General features: G+C 51.1%; 1 protein-coding gene across 3 annotated transcripts in view; it reads right to left on the reverse strand.

Annotated features, from left to right (window-relative positions):
• The window catches only part of ADAMTS17 (ADAM metallopeptidase with thrombospondin type 1 motif 17), a 165,392-nt gene that overhangs the window by 144,054 nt on the left and 3,579 nt on the right, over nt 1-17,759 (reverse strand). For 2 of the 3 annotated variants that reach the window (XM_021552577.4, XM_085588933.1), the window contains exons 1-3: nt 10,258-10,402; nt 9,336-9,670; nt 185-350 (exon numbers count right to left, since the gene is read on the reverse strand). In XM_021552577.4, coding sequence (XP_021408252.3) covers nt 185-350; nt 9,336-9,670; nt 10,258-10,327 — 571 coding nt within the window. In that variant the 5' untranslated portion in view covers nt 10,328-10,402. Of the gene's footprint in view, nt 1-184; nt 351-9,335; nt 9,671-10,257; nt 10,403-17,759 lie in introns of those variants that run through there. The other variant, XM_085588932.1, reaches the window with a different exon arrangement.

Genomic DNA, 17,759 nt, shown 5'->3' on the forward strand with positions numbered 1-17,759 from the left:
CATTTCACAAGTCCAATGTTACAGCACATGTCCGGACAACCTCATGCCTGTGATATGACTCCTGCCTGAAGCAGCAACAGGTTTCACTCACACTTGCCATCCTTCCCCAGCTCCAGCTGTAACCAGAATTACAAACTACAAACAGAATTCCCATGGCTGCTCTCTGGAGCCTCTCCAAGCTCACCTGCTACAACCTTGCAGTGCTCCTCAGGGCCCTGTGGCCGGGAGGGATGGCCGGGCTTGGCAGATCGTCTCCGCCTGATGAAATGTTCCTTCCCACTGAACGAGGTCTCAGATGCATTCACAGGCTGGATCAGCAGCTGCTCTGATCCAAGCTGGATGTAGCCAACCTGTCGAGAAAACAGAACAAAAAAAAAACCATCAGTTTGGTACCCAAGCCTTGTCTAACCAGCCCAGTCTGGAACCCAGGTCATTTCACTGCAATTATTTGCAGAGTGAGGAAATTACAGGATTAAGGTTGTGTTCAACCTGTGTAATACAGACTAAAGAACTTCATTTGCTTCTCTTATTTATTTTTTATATCACTCAGCACTATTTAGAAAGAATTCACTGTACATGCACAAAGGAAAGGTGGGGATTCCTGTCAACACTTTTGCTTTCCCTTCTTCCTCTCCTTCCAGACACAGCCCTACAAATACATTTGTTTTACAAGATGCTCAGCTTCTACAAAGACTAATAAATCCTGTTCAGTGAAATCCCTTCAAAATCACCTCTCCAAGGATTGCCCTGCTATTGAATGACATTTACTGTCTCAGAGCACAGAGGTGACACTGCCTGCACACAGGAGGCCCCTGTGCCTCCCACCCTCACAAGGAACACTCAGAGAACTGATGCGAGACTTGCAGAGCCACACTGCATTTTTTGGGACCAAATACCTCTTCCTGAGTACACTAAGGGCCACACAGTCAGCTCTGCTCTCCCTGCAGGCCACGGGTTGGGTTTCAGAGGTGAAGTCAGGAATGGACTGTTGCACTGTCCCAGTTTCAGGATTTTCCACCATCCTTGGAATAAGTGACACTAGGAAGGCAAAGACTCTGCCTAAAAACCTCCACAGGGTCCAGGTCAGAGCACTAAATCCCTGCTTTCCTTGCACCAAGTCCAGACCTTACAGCAGAGCTGGCAAGAACACCTTTGGAAGCCAGCTTCTGCCCCAGGAGAGCCCTCCTCTGCTCACAACCCAGAGCTTTTAAGGTTCTTTTATGCTTTTTCCACTCCTTTTCTGGCATGAAAATAAGAGAGTGAAAGCAAAGTTATCACCTTAAAACTTAACAAAGCCTCCAGGTTTAGTAATCAACACCAAGGTTGTAACCTGTTGCACAAAGTGAGTATTTACACAATGAGGCGTTCTTACTTTTCATTGCACTAATCCAGTGATCATTTATATTGCAATTAAAAGTCTCAAAACACAGCCCTGCCATGTACCTCCCCCGAGAGAAGTCTTGAGGCCTGATTTAACTTCTGTTAACAACAGAAGGGCTCATCTGGTCTGCCAGGATTGTGCACCTGAGAGGTAAAGGTGCTTCCAGAGAGCTCCAACATCCATCCATCCTATACATAAAAAGAGAGGCCAGACTTTTCTGGTCCCCCCTCCCCACACTCTGTGCCAGCCAGGCAACTCTCCAAAGAAATGCTCTGCACGTACATCCAAATGCTGTATGCTCAACAGCTGACTGAACTAACATGATTTATAACACACATTACATACATACTGTATATTGCACATTTCCACACCTCCCTGCCAAATCTGGTCCTCACGTACACCCAGGAAATCCCTTTGGCCCAGTATTTCCAGCAAGAGGAATTTCTGCTAACAGAAATGAGAGCTCTCCTCCTTTGACAGCCACACGAACTGAACAGCATTCAGGGTGTCTCAGGAAGGGTCACTGATTTCCAAAGAGAGTTTGGACAAAAATAAAACTGTAAAAGTTGGTGTCTCCACTGGGCATGGCTGCAAAGCACAGCAGAGACAATCAGTCCCCTGTCTCTGAGGAGACAAGAGACACCTCTTTGGGGCCTTCCAAAACAGACCTCGCTTTTGGGGCAGCAGAATTATTTAAGGATAAAATGCCTTGGCACTTCCTACATACAGAGAAACCCCAACATTATTCCTAGGCCTTACAGAATGCTCACCAGTTTACAAGACTCACTCTGCCCCGGAGTGTCCAAAGGACTGCCTTTTCACTTAAATCACAAGTTGGGCTTTGTCAGAATTGCTCCAGAGACAGCAAAAGCTCTGGTGACTTGTTCTTCCAGCCTCCTTTACGATGCTCTCCACTACTTCCCTTCCTTGTTCCAATCTTCCAGCTGGGAGGTAGCCCCAGCCCCCTTTTTTAATATAGGTTAGAAGAAGGGTTGTAAATCTGGTGCCATGGTACTAAAAGCCACACCAGAGCTCCTGACAGACTGCCAACCATTTCAGCTGGTGCCAAAAATATGTAAGAAGAAGTCAGTTTCATCACCACCCGACACTATCCCAATTTTCTGGCATCAAGAGTGAAAATAATTTAAACCATTGGAAAAGACTTATGTTTCACATTTGCTATGGAATTGTGAAACCTATGGAGAGAAAGAGCCATGAGTCTTCACCCTGGAATACGTTGGGAAGCATCTCAAACTCAATCTGAAAAGGCAACTAGAGTTTCAAGCAGGAAGGGTTTGCAGGATCAGGCCTGTAAAGCATCCCTACGGAATTAAAAATGTTAAAAATTCCCCCAGACTTGCCAGTTGGGTTCTGACAAGTCCCCAGACCTGACAGCCCAAAGGAGAGCTTTTGGACCCTGTAACTTAAATAGTCTGGTCATTATTTTGCTTTTTCCATAAGAAATGCATTCCTCATTTGCATCCCTCAAATGCTCCAGATCCTGCCCTGGGCTAATCCCAGCATAAGAGATCAGACATCAGCCCTGGACAAAGGCTCTGTGCTTTTCTTCTCTTGTCAGAGTTGAGGGACTGCAAAAGGCTTTGGATTTTGAAGATAAGGAAGCAGAAGTACAGAAGACCACGTAACCCTCAAAGCTACTTTTCCTACATCTTAGGAAATCATTCTAAGTGAAATGCTTTGGTTCTGCTAATTCCCATTTACCTGGTGAAATGCTTATCAAAAGCTGGGATACTCCCCTCCTATCCTTCTCTCTCTGTGGGAGTCCACGACCTGCTGCAGTGCCAGATCCTGGGACAGCTAAATTTTGGGAAAAGCAGCTGCTGCCAAGCCCCAACATCCTAGAGGACCTGAGACACAGGAACCCAAAAATTCAGAGGAGTGCAGGAGTTCACCACCATCTGCATTAATTCTACAGTTGGTATTGCCAGACCATGCAGCTGACAGAACCCTGCAGCTTTGCTAACAGGAAAGGCTGGAATGATTTCAGCCCCCAAAGGCAGGCAAACTGACAAGCTGATTAAAACAAACAATAATCCACACTTCCCACTACAGCCCCACTCACCACTGTGTTTAACAGTGGCACGATCTTTCACATTAAGAATCTATCACATCCTCATTTTAGAAGTCAGCTCAACATTGCTCACCACCAAAACATTCCCATGTGCTCTTATCCAGGGTTTCACACACACAGGGGTCACTCAAGCAACCAGCTCACTCTGTGTTCTACTCTTGTACTACTCCTCTGCTGCAAATCACCCAAAAGTGGAGCTTTTCTTGGGCCAAATGACAGCAGGGAAAGGAGGAAGGTCCTCACACTGTGTCACTGGAATGACAGTGGCAATACAGCCTTTGTATGACCCCATCCTGCCTCCTTGGCTTCACTGCTCTGTCCCTGTGCCCTGGTAGTGCTGCTGGAGCTACTGCAGCTCCAGAGCTTGCTCAGAACAGGGATCCAAAATCTCAGTGCTCTCTGCACATGGTTCTGGACCTTCCCACATGTTAATACTCCAACAGTTACACTGTTTTTCCAGCCCTTTTATTTTCATAACATCTTTGAAGGAGATCTGTGAAATGCTGAATCTTTAACAGATTTTTCTCTTGCTCCTAAGTATTCATTAGTTACATACATACGAACACACTGAAAAGAGAACAGATTTAAACATCTGACAAATTCCATCCCCTTCTCAATTTCTCAACTGTTACACTGTAAATCGTTGTTTAACCATTTCCTCAAAGTTAAAAGGAAGCTAATGTTTAAAGTGAAGAACAAAACAACCCACAAATACAGTTTAATACACTTCATGTGGGTTTTAGTCCCACCCTTATTAACCACGTTTCAGCATTGCTTGGTTATTATTTAAAAGTGCAATTCAAGCAAATTGAAAAGAAGAGCATTAAATTAAGTCTTGTTCCAGAGTCATTTCAGGTTTACACTCAGTTCTGAGAGCAGACCATACCAGGAATATCTACCCTGGCCTCCAACTCTGCTAAACAAGGAAACCCCAACATGTTCTCCCTCTTGTCTACTGTGGAAGAGGAAAGAAAATCCCAGCACAAGGAAACCCAGCACAGTAATTTTAAGAGGTTTAACTTTTCAGCTCATGGCCCAGCTACGGATGAATGCCAGACAGCTTCTCTCCCAGACAGAAGAGTTCAGTGGAGCTGAAGGTTTCCTCAGGGGAAATTGTATCATCTTTAATCCCCACACGCCTGCTCTGCCCTGCTTCCCACAGCAGCAGAGGCTCCTGAGTCACCTGAAGGGCAGCACCGCCCCGGTGCACGCAGAAAACACTTCCCTGGCCAGGGATGGAGCTCCCCGAGCTGCAGCATCTGCTCTGAACCAGCCCCACCTCCCTCTGCAGTGGAACTGGCAATTCACCAACCTAAGGTACCTATGGCACCTTCTGCATCCTTGCTCCTCTTCTTCCCAAGGTCAGAGCAGATTTGCTGTTTTACCAGGAGTCCTTGGACTTACTGCTCATTCCCTGGAGGCTGCTCAGTTCTCTGTGCCCTCACTGCCCCTCCAGACAGGCTACAAACCCACACCAGAACATCCAGGTCCTGCAAGGCACTTACACCCACCTGGAAATCAGGGGGACTTCAGAGACCTTAGAGGAAGAAGTCCAGATGGATGCTCTTATCAACTTGTCTACATCTACAGCCTCACAAAGTTTATGGATGGTCCCAGGTGAACAGGATACACCTGAATGAAGAGCCACTATTCAGAAATATTTTAACAGGCTGGAAGATTTGTCCACCAGGAGATGCAGGAAGTTTAACAAAGGCAAATGTACAAAACACTTGCAAGAAAAGAAGCCTTCTTCTTCTCTGAGTAGATTGCATGAGACATTACTACAAAATATTTAGGTTTTTCCAGCATCTAGTGTGCATCTCTTAAGGTGTAGTTTCAATTAGTCTATCCCACCCTACAAAGAGAAAAATCAATGTTCTCACTCCATGAGCCTTTGTAATGTGCATCATCCATTTCCATCAATCCAGTTTGCACAAGGAAGTTCAAAGGAAACAAAACTAGAGTGTGAAAATGTTACATGAACTAGCCTCAACAGGAGGGAGGCACAAACTCTTCTCTTACTTACCTTCAACTGAGAAGGGTAAGTCACCTTATTTAGAGACAAGGCAAAGAGCAATCCTGAACCTAAGACCAAAGACTCTGGATTTTAAAATGGAAGAGAAGCTATTTAGAATCAAACCTTTGCCTATAAATGCATCCCAGAGATTGTCACATTTTGGTTCCTGAGCAGTTTTCAAGAGTTTCTTTTCATTTCTAAGTATAATGTTTATTTTGACATGGACTCATGACCCTCTTAAAACTGTACCTGTTTCCAAAATGTAGGTTCAAGAAATATAAAAAGCCTACAGATGCTCTAAGGGGCTGGTGCTGCAATCCAGCACTTCAGCATGTGACAGGGACTCAACTGTGGCTTTACAGAGCTGGAAATTTCCAAAAAATAAAGTTCCTGTACTAGCTCCTGTCTTCTAGTGGTGGTCCCAGGGGCTGCAGAGCTGCCTGTGAGTGCCCAGCAGCAGGAAGGGCAGTGCAGCCCTGAGCTGTGGCCAGAATCCAAGTGCTGGCACAGCTGCACTCCCCAGAGGCCGGAGCTGCCAAGGGGAAGGCAGCAGCGCTTTCCAGGAACCCTGTGCCTCTGCCTAGGCTGAATTCCCAGCCTGTCACGAGGAACAGGAGGGCTGGAGCATCCTCATTCGAGGTACTCTGGCTGTACCTCAATGGTGAGACCATGAGTACAGCAGTCCTCACCTCACTGTGACCTCCCAGAGCTCCGAGAGCACGGCCACCCTTCCCAAAGCAGGAACTGCAGCAGCCACACACTGGTTAACAGCAGCATCTGCCAGCAGAGCTTAAAAACCAGACCCCAACCTTCAGATGCCACACTGGGAATCTGATACCATCACCAGGAAGCAATTGCTCAGTCTGGCTGCAGCTCAGTTTTCATGCCACTGTGTCAGGGATTTTGTTTTTACTAGAACTCCACTTGCCCTGATCATTTTATATCACTTTTGGTATGATTTATGGCATGGCTGAGAATATGATTACAGCAAGACCTGAGCCAACTGGAGATCAGGACACAGCACTACTGCCCACTCTACTTCCTAGCAACCAGCTTTTCTGAAGGAGATATCCTGATCACCCAGTTAGAGTCCAATGAGCATTTTCCTGCTGGAATTTTCAGGAAACCCCCCACTGCCGCACTAGAACTGCTCACAAGACAAATGCCAGGACAAACAGGCTGCAAGGTTTCCACTACCTAGGACTTTCCTCCAGCCCAGCAGGTCTGGCCCATGTCCCACCTGTGAAACTGCTGCTGAGGGCAAAGCCTTATTCTTCCTGCAGCAAGCAGGGCTCAAGGAAGCAATGGGAAAATAAAAATAATTTTTTTTTAAGTGATGGTTTTAGTATTTTAAATTGCCAGACTAGAAGCCAAAACATTTTGGGCTCTAGAGTCACCTCATGGCTCATGGCTCTCAGGTCAACTCATGGCAGATTAAAGACTTCCCAGACAATTTGGGGCAAACTTTTGATTCCTCTGATTCTGAAAACATCTCACCACTACATCACACGTTTCAATACAGGTATGCTGGTTTAGTGTGGCCACTGCAAAAGTCTGCGTAAACACTGAAAACAGCCTAAAATGTGAGATGTTTCATGTTTAGACAGACTTAAGAAACAAAAATGGTCCACTCAGCTAAAATAAGAAGGTTTAGTTACATGGCGGTATGGATTATTTCAATGAAACCATTTCAGTAATTAATGAGGTTCATCTTAAGTTTAGTTTCATCCATCTTAAGTTCAGGCTAATCCTCAAGTCACTGGAGTTTTCTGTTCTCTAGTTGTGAGCTCACAAGGGTGTTTTAACCTTAACTCAAATGTATCATGCACCTGCTTTTAGCCCTTTCCCATTCCTGGTGATTACCTGAATGAAGAGGATGAATGGATTCCTCTAACAGGAAAGGAGTATCCCAACATGCAGAAGCACCTCTCTCAACACTCAGCACTGCCAGGACCAAGTGCACAGGCAAAGGCAAGCAGAGCTTTACCAACACTGGCACTAACACATGGGGCTTTGGCACAAACCAGCAGCTTTCACACTGATCCCAGGTTGACCCAGCCCAGTTATGTCAATTTAGCCATTGCTCAGAATTGCCACTACCATTGCTTAGAAGTGCTGTTCACTTTTGCAGAGTAGTGAGCTAAGACTAACTAGTCGTGTCTCTTTTTCAGCTTTTCTACTGGGAATTTTGCCAAGCTTTTTCACCCCCTCCTCCATCCCCTGGATTACTCTTCCTTTTTTAAAGGTTCCTCCTCTGTTTGTTTGTGCTTTCCAGCTTTGGAAGCTCAGCAAGATTAACAAAACACGCCTGGTGGCAAAAAGCATAGAGCTGTTAGTGATTTAAGGCTTGAACTAGAGATATGAGTTTTAAGTTGCCCTCGGTGGAGCTCAGCTCAACTTCCAGTGCCACTCAGACCTCAGCACCTCTGTTTGTTGGGGTTATTTTAATCCTGAGGCACAGCGCCCTCAAATGGCCCCGGAACGAAGGCTGGAGCCCCGAGGGCAGAGCATGAACTGCTTCTCACTACGGTTTAAGGATAAATCTCCATCATCAGGTGCGATCTGACAGGCACACTTCCCAGGACTATCTGCTGGGAATCACTGCCTAATGCCCCGCTAACTTCCTGAAGTACTTTAAACGTTATCAACAATAATTGCAAACTACTCAAGTCTTAAGCATCTCAGTCTCCACCACCGAGAAAATTTCTGTCCCACACAAGATCACCTGCTCCTACCAGGATGCTCAGAGGAGAGCCCGGCCCTGCAGAGCCACCTGAAACTACAGCTTCGGGCAGAGAAATCCTGACACTTGTGATGGGACAAGCACCTCGGATTGGGATGTTCCTCTGACCCCAACAGCGACAGGAGCCTGGGAAGAGCCAGAACTCTTGAGAGCTCTGCAGAGCTGCCACAGCATCAAGCCAAGATGACACCAAATCACCCCCAAAGGGAACCGGACACCTGTCCCATGGCTGGGGACAGTGACACAAGATGCTCCCTCCACCAGGACGCTCCTCCACCCTCGGGTTCTGCCACCCACCCACAATGGAACCGCAGGGCCTGAGGCGCCTCAGAGATGGCTGAGGCAGCTCCACAGGGAGAGGCAGGGTGGGCAGAACACCCACCATGGGACAGCAGCAGTGCTCAGCAGGGCCCGGGAGGTGAGGAGACAGTGAGGCAAGGGGACAGGAGGGTCACCTCCCTGAGGGCAGGTGAAGCGCAGGCATCCCACCTGATGGGGCTGGCAGCAGCCAGCCTGAGGAGGGGAGCGGGGCGGAATGGCAGCACCAGCCTGAGGGGAGCAGGGTGGCAGCACCAGCCTGAGGGGAGCGGGGTGGGGTGGCAGCACCAGCTGTGAGGGGAGCGGGCTGGGATGGCAGCACCAGCCTGAGGAGGGGAGCGGGATGGCAGCACCAGCCTGAGGGGAGCGGGGCAGGACGGCAGCACCAGCCATGAGGGGAGCGGGGTGGGGTGGCAGTACCAGCTCTGAGGAGGGGAGCGGGATGGCAGCACCAGCCGTGAGGGGAGCGGGGAGCGATGGCAGCACCAGCTGTGAGGAGGGAAGCGCGATGGCAGCACCACCCTGAGGGGAGCGGGGAGGGATGGCAGCACCAGCCGTGAGGAGGGAAGCGGGATGGCAGCACCAGCCTGAGGGGAGCGGGGTGGGATGGCAGCACCAGCCGTGAGGAGGGAAGCGGGATGGCAGCACCAGCCTGAGGGGAGCGGGGTGGGATGGCAGCACCAGCCTGAGGAGGGGAGCGGGGCGGGATGGCAGCACCAGCCTGAGGGGAGCGGGGCGGGATGGCAGCACCAGCCCTGAGGGGAGCGGGGTGGGGTGGCAGTACCAGCCCGGCGCAGGTGCTGAGGGAGGCGAAGGAGTCGCTGCGGTTCAGCGCGTGTCCCGAGTAGAAGCAGAGCCGCTCCCGCGGGGGCCGCCGCGCCTCCCCGCGCCGCCGCTCCACCGCGAAGCCCCGGGCCAGGAAGCGCAGGTCGCGGCGGAGGTGCAGGTACAGCTCGGCGCCGGCGGCGGGCAGGCGGAGCAGCACAGCCTCCTCCTCCTCCTCCTCCGCCGCTGCCCGCCGGCGCCGGGGGCCGCCGCGATCCCCTCCGGGCTGCAGCAGGTGGATCTTCTCCAGCGGCACTCGCTCCGGGATCACCATTTCCAGCTCCGCTCCGCCAGCTGCAGGCGAGAAGGAGAGAGGCTCAGGCGCTCGCACCCCGGAGCCGCGGCCCGACGGGGCGGCCGGGGGCTGCGGCACCCCCCGCTCCCCGGGACAGCCCCGCGCTCGGGTTTCAGCGCAGACAGCCCCGCGCTGGAAACCTGCGCAGACAATGGAGCCAGCGGAGCACGGCGATTTATTTATCTCTAAATACACATATAGTAGAGACAGAGCGTGCAGGGAAGAGAATAGAGCAAATGCTAAAGCTACTTGTATCATTTAAAAAAAATACATATATATAGCTCAGACACAAGCATCGCATTTCACCAACCCCAATAAAAATCTGCAGGGAGAAGGGGAAAAGCAGAGCGAGCCGCAGCAGCAGCCAAGGACAGTCAGCAGCTTTCCACATGGAACGCTACAGCAGTAGCGGGAGGACAGGAAAAGCAAATACAAAAGCCTGGAGCAATTCACCCCGCGGGCTGGGACGGCGGCCACGCAGGGGATGCGGTGCGTGCCCTGCGCTCCGCGTCCGCACGCTGCCGCCCGGGGCCGGACCCTGTCAGCGCCGCCTGGGAAGGGGAGCCGGGGCGGCAGGGAGCGCTACCTGTGCCGGCGTCCAGTCCGCAGAGCAGCAGGCAGGGCACGACGAGGGGCAGGAGGCAGCCGTCAAACATGGTAGTGCGGCGGCGGGGCCGAGCGCGCGGCGCGGCGACGGCAGCGGGGCCCGAGTGCGCCCTGCCCGCCCTCGGCACCGGGGATCGCCGCGGCGCGCGCCCGGCCACGCCCCCCGCCGCGGCTCCGCGCCCCCATTGGCGGCGGCGGCCGCCGGGACACGCCCCCCGCTCCCCCATTGGCTGCGCGCCGGCGGCGCCGCGAGGGGGGAACGCACGTGGGCGCGGGCGGCCGGTAGGGGGCGCCCTCTCCTGCCCCGGCTTAAGCCGTGAGGGACCCGCGGGGCCGCTCCGGGACCCGGTGCCGGTTCGGAACCCGCGGGGCCGCTCCGGGACCGGTGTCGGTTCGGAACCCGGTGCCGGTTCGGAACCCGCGGGGCCGCTCCGGGACCGGTGTCGGTTCGGAACCCGGTGCCGGTTCGGAACCCGCGGGGCCGCTCCGGGACCGGTGTCGGTTCGGAACCCGGTGCCGGTTCGGAACCCGCGGGGCCGCTCCGGGACCCGGTGCCGGTTCGGGATCCGCGGGGCTCCCGGGAACATCCCGGCCGGGTCAGGGGGTCTGACGGGCGGCATCCCGCCGCTGAGGAGCCCCATCGTGTTTCCTTGGTCTCCCTTTCCTCATCACTAATTCAATTTAGATCCAGTTACTTGAGAAAGTCACCCATTCCTTTCCCAGTGCCGACTGCAGGACCGGCGCCAGGGCTTGGAAGACCAGGAAAATAATTAGGTTGGCAATATCATAGAATGGGTTAGGTTGGAAGTCACCACAGAGGGACATCTGGTCAAGCCTCCCTGCTCAAGCAGGGTCATCCCAGACCACAGTATATGCACACACACAGATTTTGGGAAATGATCCCACATACTCACTCATTGTGTGGATGAAAATAAGAAATGCAGAAAGCTTAAGAGATACACAAATTAGTTTTTGCTACCAATTCCCATTTTCACTGAGGTCCTGCAGCCACTGGACTTCCTTCCCACCTGGCTGGGTCACATCCTGCGTGTCCTCAGCTGTGCAGGGACCAGGAGAACTCAGCCTGGACAGGGGCTGTTGAAAGCAGAAGGGTGATTTCCAAGAGCAGAAAGGTTTCCGCGCATTTGGTGGGCTTTGGATGGGATCCTGTGCTCCTGGCGTGGTTGAGTCATGGAAAGCAGTCAAGATCCAACCTGTTAGCAGCTTTAAATTGTGGTGGCCCAGCAGAGCAGTGTCCTAGAGTTTAAACTTCTGCAAAAATCTGCAACTCTTTTCCTGAAATTGTAGAAGAATTCAAAGGAAGACCCATAAAAGAGTGTGAATGACTCTGGCAGATCTCTCTGCAGCATTTCCACAAGAATTGTCCCGTACTGACAGCAGGAATGGCTCTGAGTTGCAAACAAGCAGAATTAGGTTTGGATGCTCCTCCCAGGGAGGGCAGGCATTGGGGGAGTGCTGAGAAAAGGGCTGTTTGGAGCTGGGAAAAGGACTGGTGAGAAACATGAGCACGTTAACACCGTTCTCTTTCTTCCAGGCATTGAACAGGCAGCAAGAGCCACGTTTTCTTAGCAAGCTGCTCCTGTACAAGGAGAGAGGCTGTTTGAGAGACAGAGCCTTGGAGCTGCCTCCAGCTCTTCACCCTGTTGGCTGTGCTTTTCCCAGGGACTCCCCATGGCACACAGTGGGCTGGTGTAGCACCTCAGAAAGCTCTGCCCTGCACAGGGCCTCTGCAGCACCTCATGGACACAAGAGCATGTCCCACCACCTCCTGCTGTGGCCTCAGCAAAGTCCCTCCTACCTCCAGTGGGGTGGCATTTAGAAGATGTTACCTGTGGTCATCAATAAGAGCAAAACTGAGGACCTGCAAGCAGGCTCCCAGCAGTCAAAGTCAGAGTAAGCCAAGAACCCCGTGGCTCAAATTCTTTATTAACATGAGATCAGGTGAGTTTTAATAGCTCTGTGTTTCCCACTGTTTCTATCAGGGCTCACTCTGCTTCTAATAAGAATTTACCAAAGCAAAGGGACTGGCCCAGACCTATTCAAGTGAGACAAAATCTCAGTTTGGGGCTGCCTTGTTCTGTGTCAGTAGTGTAACATAACACAGAAAACAAAACCTCAGAGACTGAATTTCCCTCCTGACCTGTTGCAAACCAACAATTTCAGTGCCTCCTTCCAAGGCCACGGCCCTGGTTGGCACAGAGTGAGGCAGAGCTCCCCCACAGCTCCTCCACCCGTGGCAATCCTCTGCTCCTGAGAACCACGAGGCAATTTGATTTGTGAGCTGCCAAACCTGGCCTGAGCCCTCATCAGCCCGTTTAAACCCAGACCACCAGCTGACTTCATTTGCTAAGGGACTGGCGCTGGTGCCTCCAAAGGGTTTGACGCAGGGGCTTAGATTTGCTTAAATTTTTAGTAGATCCTTTCTCCCACCTTCCAAAGTTCTCTGCCAGAAAAATAATAACAATACAGAGAAAGAATAAATTTAACAGTGTGGGGGAAGAGAGGCACCAATAAAGAGTAGTCTGTAACTTACTGCATGGAAGGACTTGCTCAGTGGCTGGGCTGGCTGGCACAGACTACACTGGAGTAGGGATAATCCCCGTGGAGCATCCCAGATTTCCAGAGCATTTGGACAGCAGCCCAAGAGCTGCAAACCCCAGGACAGGGGCTACATCCCAGGCAGGCATTGGCAGGAGCAAGGGGACAAGCCCCACAGTGGTACCCACACAACAAAAGAGGAATCTGTCTTGGGAGCAGCACTGGTGGTTTTCTTGCATCTAGATCCCAAAGTTCCAGTGAGACACATTAATTGAACACCACAGACTTTTCAGAAATGCCTTGAAATTGTTTCTGATAAGGATAAGGCATGTGTGGCAGGAGGGGGCTGTGGTCGTGTTGTGGAGGTTGCATTGCTCCCCTGCTCCCAGCCTGTGGGGAGGGGGAGATTTCTCTTCTCACTATCACAGAGGTGGATTTGGCCCTGCAGTTCCTAGGAAACAAGCCCTCTCCCCCTCTGAAACTGGTGTTGGGGTGTTGGAGGTTTTTTTTCCCAATTTTAAATGTGTGTCGAAGAAGCCAAGTTTCATGGCCATTATTGCAGAGTTAATAACCCTTTGGAGACTGCAGACATGTGTTATATCCATCTTCCTGAGCAGTCACTTGGCTCGCCACCTGGAAAATGCCAGCATGGGAAGGGTTAACTTGGCCACTGCTCAGCCTTCTCTCTTCTCCAAACCCTTCCTGTCCTGGTCCTCTCCCCGACCTCACAGGTGCTGCTCTCCTGCCGGGATACTCCGGTGCTTTTCCTGCTCTCCCCGCAGCTCCTCCCCTCTCTGCAGCCTTTGGGAATCGGGAATTCACAAAAAATCCTCCCCTTCGGAGGCTGCAGAGCTTGGCCAGGCTGCTTGGGCACGGACCTGGCAGGTGCTGCTGTTACCTGTGCAAATGACCACCCAAAGAAGACAGTTTAGTGACAAGTAGGGACCAACAAAAGCTCTTTTGTAACTTCAAATCATCAGCCAAATAAACACAAGTGGTTTCAGAGGTGCCAACAGTGGTTTTCTTACAGACTGGCTTGGCACACTGAGCCAGAGGTTCAATTAGAGCTCTTCTCTGGTGGAGGGTGTTTCAGGCTGTGCTGCTTCATGTTGGACTCACTTCTTACAGGTGGTCTCAATGATCTTTAAGGTCTTTTTTAGTGGAGTCACCAGCATCTAGTACTGTTCATGCAGCCCTTAGCAGAGGCATTTAGGGGGTTTCTCCTTACAGTAGCTTGAATTCTCCTAAGCCTGTAAAAGAAAAACTGCCTCTAGGACACCTCTCTTAAGTCTGGCTCAAAATGGCTTTTGTCAAAGAGAGTTTGCTTTGGCTGAGCTGTGTCTGTCTCATAGTGAGTGCATCACATGAGGTTTTCCCTGAAGATCTTCCCTACAAACACTTTCCCCCTGCCTATCTCCAGAGAGCTCCCAGCTTCACCCAGCTGCAATGGGGAAAAATACCCTGTTCCAAAGAATACTGAGAAATGAGAAGAAAAATATTCCTGTGGGATAGGGGCTGAGGAATGGACTCCTGAAATTCCAGGTTGCTTCATGACTGGCTCCATTCCCATCCTGGTGCTATGGCTGTCTGCGCAAAACCTTCCAGAGTAACTTTGATGCAGATTTGAAGGGATCAGTTTGCAACAGTGTTAGGATGAGGAAATAACTTCACACAGGCCACAGCGGGTGAGAAAAGTCAGGAATATACAAGAACATACTCCCAGCTGAGCAACACAACTGCAGGGTGCTGGGAGAATCCGCTCCCTCGGGGCAGGCAGCACTTTGTGTAGAGAAATCAGAAATATAAGTGCACCAGCACCTCCAGGCAGGCCAGGCTGGGATTTTCAGATTTTCAGACAGACAGGACTAGTGCAGGTCACTCTGGGATCAGGAGGCCGTGCACAGATAGCCATCGGCCCGGCCAGCACCGTCAGCCACGCGTCACTCCCCAGGCATGCAGGGACAAATGGACAAAGCAAAGAGCTGCCATTGTTTGACCCTAAAGTTCAGCCAGGCTTTTTTATGAAGTCCGGTGTTGCCACCTCTGATGATGTTATCAGGAACCTGGGAATAGCTGGCACTTTCTTTCATTATTATTTATGGTTTGTTTGGGTTTTCCTTCTCTGGACCTTGGCTCCTGCAATCATGAGATTGATTTCTCATTTAACTCCATGTTTGATCCCCTGACAGGCTGGGAAACTGAGCTAGGAGAAGCCTAGAGAGTTTTTGCCCAGGAGAAAATGAAGTAGTTCCTAGCCATGGGATTGTTTAAGATAATCCTTTCTCAAAAATGATGCTATTGCTTCTTTTTTGTGTGTGAGTGTGTGGAGAGGGAAGCTCTGAATGCTTGGAGCTGACAACGGCAAAGCCCTTCATGCAGGTGCCACCTCCCTGGCACTGGCAATATCCCACATCTGGTGTTCCCCATCTCCTCTCAATCATCTCTCTTTGTGTCCAACACCTGCCTTGGATGAGAATCATGCCCCCAAACTGAATATTTCATATAAGGCTTCTCCTTGTCTGCATATTTCTTGCAGCAAGACATAAGGAGCCAGAGGGGGAGATTTGTAAGCCAAGAAGGGGCTGCATGTCTTGGAAGAGCTGATGCCAAGGGGATGCACAAAGCACTTCATCCATCTGCATGGATGGCTACTGGAGCCTGGACTCGGTGATCCAGTCCAACTGCACAGACCTAAAGTGGCTCCTCTTCACCATGAAAGAATTAATAAGGAAAACTGCCAACTTAAAACACTCTAAATAATGTTTTCCTATTTCTTTAACACCTCCCCCTTGGGCATTCTCTCCTCCTTTCACAGCATCTTGGCCAATTACACTTGCAAAACAAACAGAAAACTCAATATCCACAGGAGCAGGGATTGCAGGCTCAGGGGCCCCTTCAGGTGCTGCAGTGGGGGCTCCAAGGTGGGTCACACCACAGGAGAGGCTCTCCTGCAGCCAGCTCTCCCTTTCCCATCCCTGAGAGAGGGGCCCCCAGCCAGGCATTTAGTGGGGGGACAAGCCAAGGTGGGAAGGGCTGTCCTCCAGGCACAGGCACTGCTGGATGGTGGCACAGAGCTGGGGAAAGGTTGTACCCAAAAGCCAAGTCCCTCTGACCCCAGCCTGGGTGTGTAAAACACTCCTTTTCTCCTGTGGAAGTGTAACAGCCCCAAGCCAGTGTGTTCAGGTGATCATTTATGTCTAACCCTTCTTTTGAACCACTGGAACTTCTACAGGAATTCAGCAATCAAAAATCACCTTTTCTCCATGTGTGGTGATAGGACCAACACCATTCAGAGCTGTTTTCCCCACAGGACACTTACTCAAGTTTATGCTGATTTTCCTGGTTGCTCCCATTCTGGATGCAAAGCTGTGCAGAAACATTACCCTAATGCCACTGACAGAAGCTGTACAGAGTTCACAGCACAATCTCTGTCTGCTTTTAAAACTTCATAACACAGTTTTGTCAGTCTTCTCTTTTTCCTCCTCCTTCTCTTGGGACTACTCTGCAGTTCTCCCCTTCTGAGTCAGTCAGTCTTTACATTCCCTCCACATCATCCCCAGCTGAGTCAGTAAATTCCCCATTGCTGGAGCCTTTACTATGAGCTCCACAGCCTGCAAACTGGGATATTTGGTTGTAGAATCATAAAATCATAGAATGGTTTGGGTTGGAAGAGACCTTGAGGATCTTGTTCCAATGCCCTGCCATGGGCAGTGATGCCCCCACTAATTCAGGTAGCTCAGGGCCCCATCAAACCTGGCTTTGGTTAACTGATGTCTGTCTGTGTCGTCTGGCCTGGGGGTCACTTGGAGCACCTATTTGGAACAAGAGTCCCACTTTTTGGGCTCTTGGGCTGCCCTTAAGCAGTGAAAGCATGTTTGTCCTCAGGAGATAAAGGAACAGAGTGGGCAGGATGTGCTGTGACCATTGCAGGGCCACATCTGTAGCCCTGTGCACTTTGGAAGGTGCTGTTCATCTCACACTCCTCTAAGGGATGGCAAGGGCTGCCTTTTCCTCCACAGGCAGCAAGGAAACCCCACTGCCCAGGGCAGCAGGGTGCTCAGAGTCACTAACATCAGGGTGAGTGCAAGGTCTGAAGGGAGCAGCACACCTGGGGTCTGAAACACATCCTGCTCCTAATCAGCAACAGCCACCAATACCTCATCCCAGTCCATTTGGGGCCAATATTGTCATTTTTTTGCAAGGTCATACAGTGAACCAGGAATAGAATTGAGATGCTCCTCTGCTGCTGAATCCTCTCTCCCAACAGAGCTGGCAATTGACTTTGGCTTGGCTGCAAGTGTTTGTTCACAACACCAAAACTTCAGTGTCACTCTAGGACTGTTAAAACTGCCAGCTGTCAGGAATTCTGGGCTGGGCACACACAGGAAAGAAGGGGAGGTGTGTGTCAGTGAACCTGCTGGCAGGGAGGATCCCCACCACCCCTTCTGTGAGCTGGGATGGAGGGAGCTGTGCTGACAGCTGGGCACCAGCCCATGGAAACCCTGCATGGAGAGAGCCCTGCAGACAACCCCAAAGCTCCAATCTGCAGAGACAGGCTACTCAAATCCAACTGTCTCTTGGCTGTGAGCAAGACTCCCACGGGTCAGCTGGGAACCACAGAGGTTGTCACCCACAGCATCCAAACACCTCCTGTCCATCCACAGCTATGGAGAGAGCTCATGAAAAGTTTTCATCCTGCTATCAAAGCAAGCCAGATCCCAGCTCTCACAGCTGAGCACAGTCTGACCACGAGGGTTGTGCAAAATGGGATTAAAGCAGTTTGTTTGGAACAACGGGTCCCTTTTTCCTGCTGACACCTGTGGGGAGTGTGCATCTCATGCTTGTGGTGGAGAGCCCATCTCCTGAGGTGGAATGGCACCATCAGAATGTCATCATTAGAATGGCAGTGGAACCCTCATTATT

The sequence above is a fragment of the Lonchura striata genome, chromosome 10 (assembly GCF_050655825.1).
Source record: "Lonchura striata isolate lonStrDom1 chromosome 10, ASM5065582v1, whole genome shotgun sequence".
Lineage (NCBI taxonomy): Eukaryota > Metazoa > Chordata > Aves > Passeriformes > Estrildidae > Lonchura > Lonchura striata.